General features: G+C 45.7%; 1 protein-coding gene across 1 annotated transcript; it reads right to left on the bottom strand.

Annotated features, from left to right (window-relative positions):
• Positions 1-1,353: 1,353 nt before the first annotated feature.
• On the bottom strand, positions 1,354-3,473 carry LOC115541874 (zinc finger protein 467). Its single transcript, XM_030353777.1, has 2 exons — positions 3,153-3,473; positions 1,354-2,882 (listed from the first exon to the last, which is right to left on the bottom strand). The coding sequence occupies exons 1-2, from the start codon at positions 3,364-3,366 to the stop codon at positions 1,984-1,986; spliced, it is 1,113 nt and encodes a 370-aa protein (XP_030209637.1). The 5' UTR covers positions 3,367-3,473; the 3' UTR covers positions 1,354-1,983.
• Positions 3,474-3,781: the final 308 nt, after the last annotated feature.

Here is a 3,781-nt window from a genome sequence, read left to right on the forward strand (position 1 = left end):
ATCAGAATGAGAAAATCCATTTTTATTGATTTTTGGTGAATATTTTAAACTATTAATTGCATCCTGTTTCATTATAATGCGAGATAGCAGCAAAGTGTTACCTGTAGTAAGTAGCAGCCCTCCATTGGCAAGTACTACTGTACAATCAGAATAAGAAAATTTATTTTTTATTGATTTGTGGTGATTTCTTTCCTGAAACGATTCCATGGTAAAGTCTTTGCCACCAGTCTGTGGGGTGTAATTTGTAGATGGCCGCTAAGACAGATAGCAGCAACAAAGATATCGATGGCAACAATTAATGGCGTTGTGATTTTTTTCGATACGGTGTCCTAAAGTGTCCTCAACATACTGCACCCGTAATGTAGTGAAATTGTGTTGATGAAACCCATTGTGGGGTAAGTCAAAACCGAACATCAAACCTGTTTCTAACTTTTACCCGGCCGCTACAAAACGAGATAAATGTGATCTTACCCTGCTTTTCACCGTCTCTTAAAACCACAGCAATACGATGCGCATCTTGAAGGCAGGCAAATGTGAAACGTTGATAGTCTCTACGTCACCTACCTGCAGCACAGGTAGACGAGGCTACCAACTTTATTTCTTTATTATTACTTTTCGAAATTTTTTATTGTCGAATAATTGATTAACACGTTCATTTTTAAATGTTGATGCATACATTTTACCAAGCATTGATAATTTAAATGGCAACTCAAATCGGCCCCTTGGACATTCAGATGCAAAGGGAAAGGTGCTCATGCACCCATAGCCGCCCCTCCCCTTCTGCACTAGCCTGCAGAGTACGAGATGGTTTGCTGAATATCTCCGCGGTATCCCCGGTGACCGGGTGATGGAGCAACGCTCTCAATTCTCCTATCGTCAACATCCAGGCATCAGAAGCTGTCAGGGTCTTCTTCTTCTGGTGTATTATTATATTATTTTATTGTGGTGTTTTATTATGTTATCTTCTTCTGGTGTATTATTATGTTATCTGGCCGGAGGAGGCTTGTTGCTCCATGGCGGCCCGTCTGGGAACTGCCGAACTCTAACGGCCCCAAGGCGCCCTCTAGCGGCTCCCATGCGCCCTCTAGCGGCTCCCATGCGTCCTCTAGCGGATATACACCGTCAATGACATCTGGATGAATAGGTAAGAACCATTGGATACATCCTATATGGTATGAACACAGTTGTTAGATATTTACGTATCTAAATAGGAAACTTGAGTTCTGTCCAGTAGAGGGCGGTAAAACTTTGCATTTCAAAGCTTCGCCCGGGAAAAAAAAGAAGAGCAGAGAAAGCAGATTGTTTTTCACTGTGAAACTGGCGGTTTGATCATGGAAATTATGATTCTGTGGGTTCTGGTCTATTATATCATTTATCATTATTGAGGATAGATGATGAAGTAATTCCTGGGACTTGAGCGAATTTCACACATTGCCCAAAAGGTGATCAACAGAACCAGTGACTCATCTGGAATGTACAGGTTGTAGTAAATGGTTGATATTTCCTGGAGTGAAAAGCATTTGAGATGCCACTTAAGATGCCCTTTCTTCATTTGAATAGTGGAAGACAGGAGGTCTTTCCGTTTAATGAAAAAAGTAACCCTTAACCATCTACAAATAAATCAATATTAATAACCGTAAGGTGTGCAGTGCAGTATGCAAGTTTGAAAAAAACACCCAAGAAGAAACAACAAATAAAAACGAGCACTTATCGACGACATAGATTGATGGTGGGCCGATGCCCCGAAGGAAATGATGCACCGTTTCACACTCGATACCGGACCGAGTTCAAAACCGTGGTCTGCGTTTATCTCCTTAACCTCAAATCGATGGGAAAAAGGGTCCGAAAAGGTGGAGAAATTTGTAAGTTCCTGATTTCTGAGCAACAGGACATAAATCTTGCCTTTAATAAACCGTGCACAATACAATAACATGTTATAAACAGTAACGAGATCTAATCTCCAGTTGAGGGTTCTTTAAGCCATCACGCTTTCATCTTGCATTTGACGGACGTTATTCTATGGTGGACGTCGATGTGCGTGGTCAGATTGCCGCTCTGCGTGAAGCTGAGGCCGCAGAAAGAGCAGGTGTACGGCCTCTCCCCGGTGTGGACGCGGAGGTGTCGGTTCAGGCCCGACTTGAACGTGAAGCTGAAGGTGCAGAACTCGCAGCGGAAGGGTCTGTCTCCGTGGTGGATCCCCCGGATGTGTCTGTTGGCCCCGCCCTTAGTGGTGAACGCCTTGCCGCAGTCCGGACACGAGTACGGTCGCTCACCCGTGTGAACCCTCATGTGTGTCCGGAGGTGAGCTTTGGAAACGCATTTGAGTTCACACACCGGACAATGGAAGAGCTTTTCCACGAATTTGACTCGTCGTCCAATCCGCATTCCAGAGTCCAAGTCTGGACGCAAGTCTCCAACTGGGACTCCTGACCTGGCGCCGCTCTCTTCACCTGCTTCCTCCTTCACGGTTGTCTCATACTGGTCCAACAAGCAGGGCCGAGGCTGTGGTTCGGTTGTCTCATACTGGTCCGACGCGCAGGAAAGAAGTTGTGGTTCTGGCTTTACGTCTGTTTCAGAGTCCCCGGTTGGCAGCCAAGCCTCCGTTGGATCTGTAGGCGGAGGCAGAGCGAGTTCTTCTTCATCATCGTCTTCCGTCTTCACGGAACCAGGAGAGGACGGGTCCTGGATGACGTCCTCTTCCGTCGTCTCCTGACCACCGTCTCCCCCAGGGCTGACCAACAGCTCCTCCCGCTCCTCTTTGACTGGTAGGCCTGGGTTCCATGGCTCCGCCTCCTCTTTGACTCGTGTGCCTGGAGTCCATGTCTCCACCTGGAACAGACGGGGGGAGGGCGCCTCTCTACAGGCCGTGTGCTGCAGGACCTCTGCAGGAGCCGTGAAGATACAGACACAGAAGAACATTAGAGAAGGTGATGATGGACGGCGTGAGTAAGAGCAAGACGTGGTCACATTCGGTGTTCAACACATATGATGACATGGTCGTTTTACTGTTGTTGCTGCAATCATCCAACCTGGGACCGTCTTACCTCCATGAAATTAAACAATACATCTAGCCTCAAAGGAATCCATGCTAATCTTTGTTAGGCTTCTGTTGATTCATTGCAATATGATTATTAATATCTGGGAATCCTAACCTGCTCTGTCCAAGCGAACCTGGGGACTCCAGGCTGCGGTTAGCAGTTTGCATTTCCGACTATTCTCTCCTTGTAACAGAGAAACTCCCTCCTGGTATTCTGAAATGGTTTGTTGAATATATCCCCGCATCTCCGCGTTATCCCCGATGACCGGGTGATGGAGCACCGCTCTCAATTCTCCTATCGTCCACATCCTAGCATCAGAAGCTGTCATGCTCTTCTGTTTCTAGGTCTATTATTATAATATCGTCTTATAGTGTATTATGTTATCTTCTTCTAGCGTATTATTATGTTGTCTTCTTCTGGTGTATTACGCTGGCCGGACGAGGCCCGTCGCCCCCTGGCGGTCCGTCTTGGAACTGCTGAACTCTAGCGGCTCCCAGATGTCCTCTAGTCTAGCGCGTCCCAGGCACAATAATGGCTCGCCTGAGTACTAATGTACTGAGTACATTATTTACAGAACATTTGCAAGTTATTGAAACAGGACATTCGAAATATTAGATCATGGGAACAATTTTAGAAGAATATTAAGTCAAAGAACATTAAAATGAAACACGGATTTACAACGTCAATGAGATGTTGAGTAGGTATGAACCATTTGATACATTCCTATGATTATGAATGGTTGA

The sequence above is a fragment of the Gadus morhua genome, chromosome 4 (genome assembly GCF_902167405.1).
Source record: "Gadus morhua chromosome 4, gadMor3.0, whole genome shotgun sequence".
Classification (NCBI taxonomy): Eukaryota; Metazoa; Chordata; class Actinopteri; order Gadiformes; family Gadidae; genus Gadus; species Gadus morhua.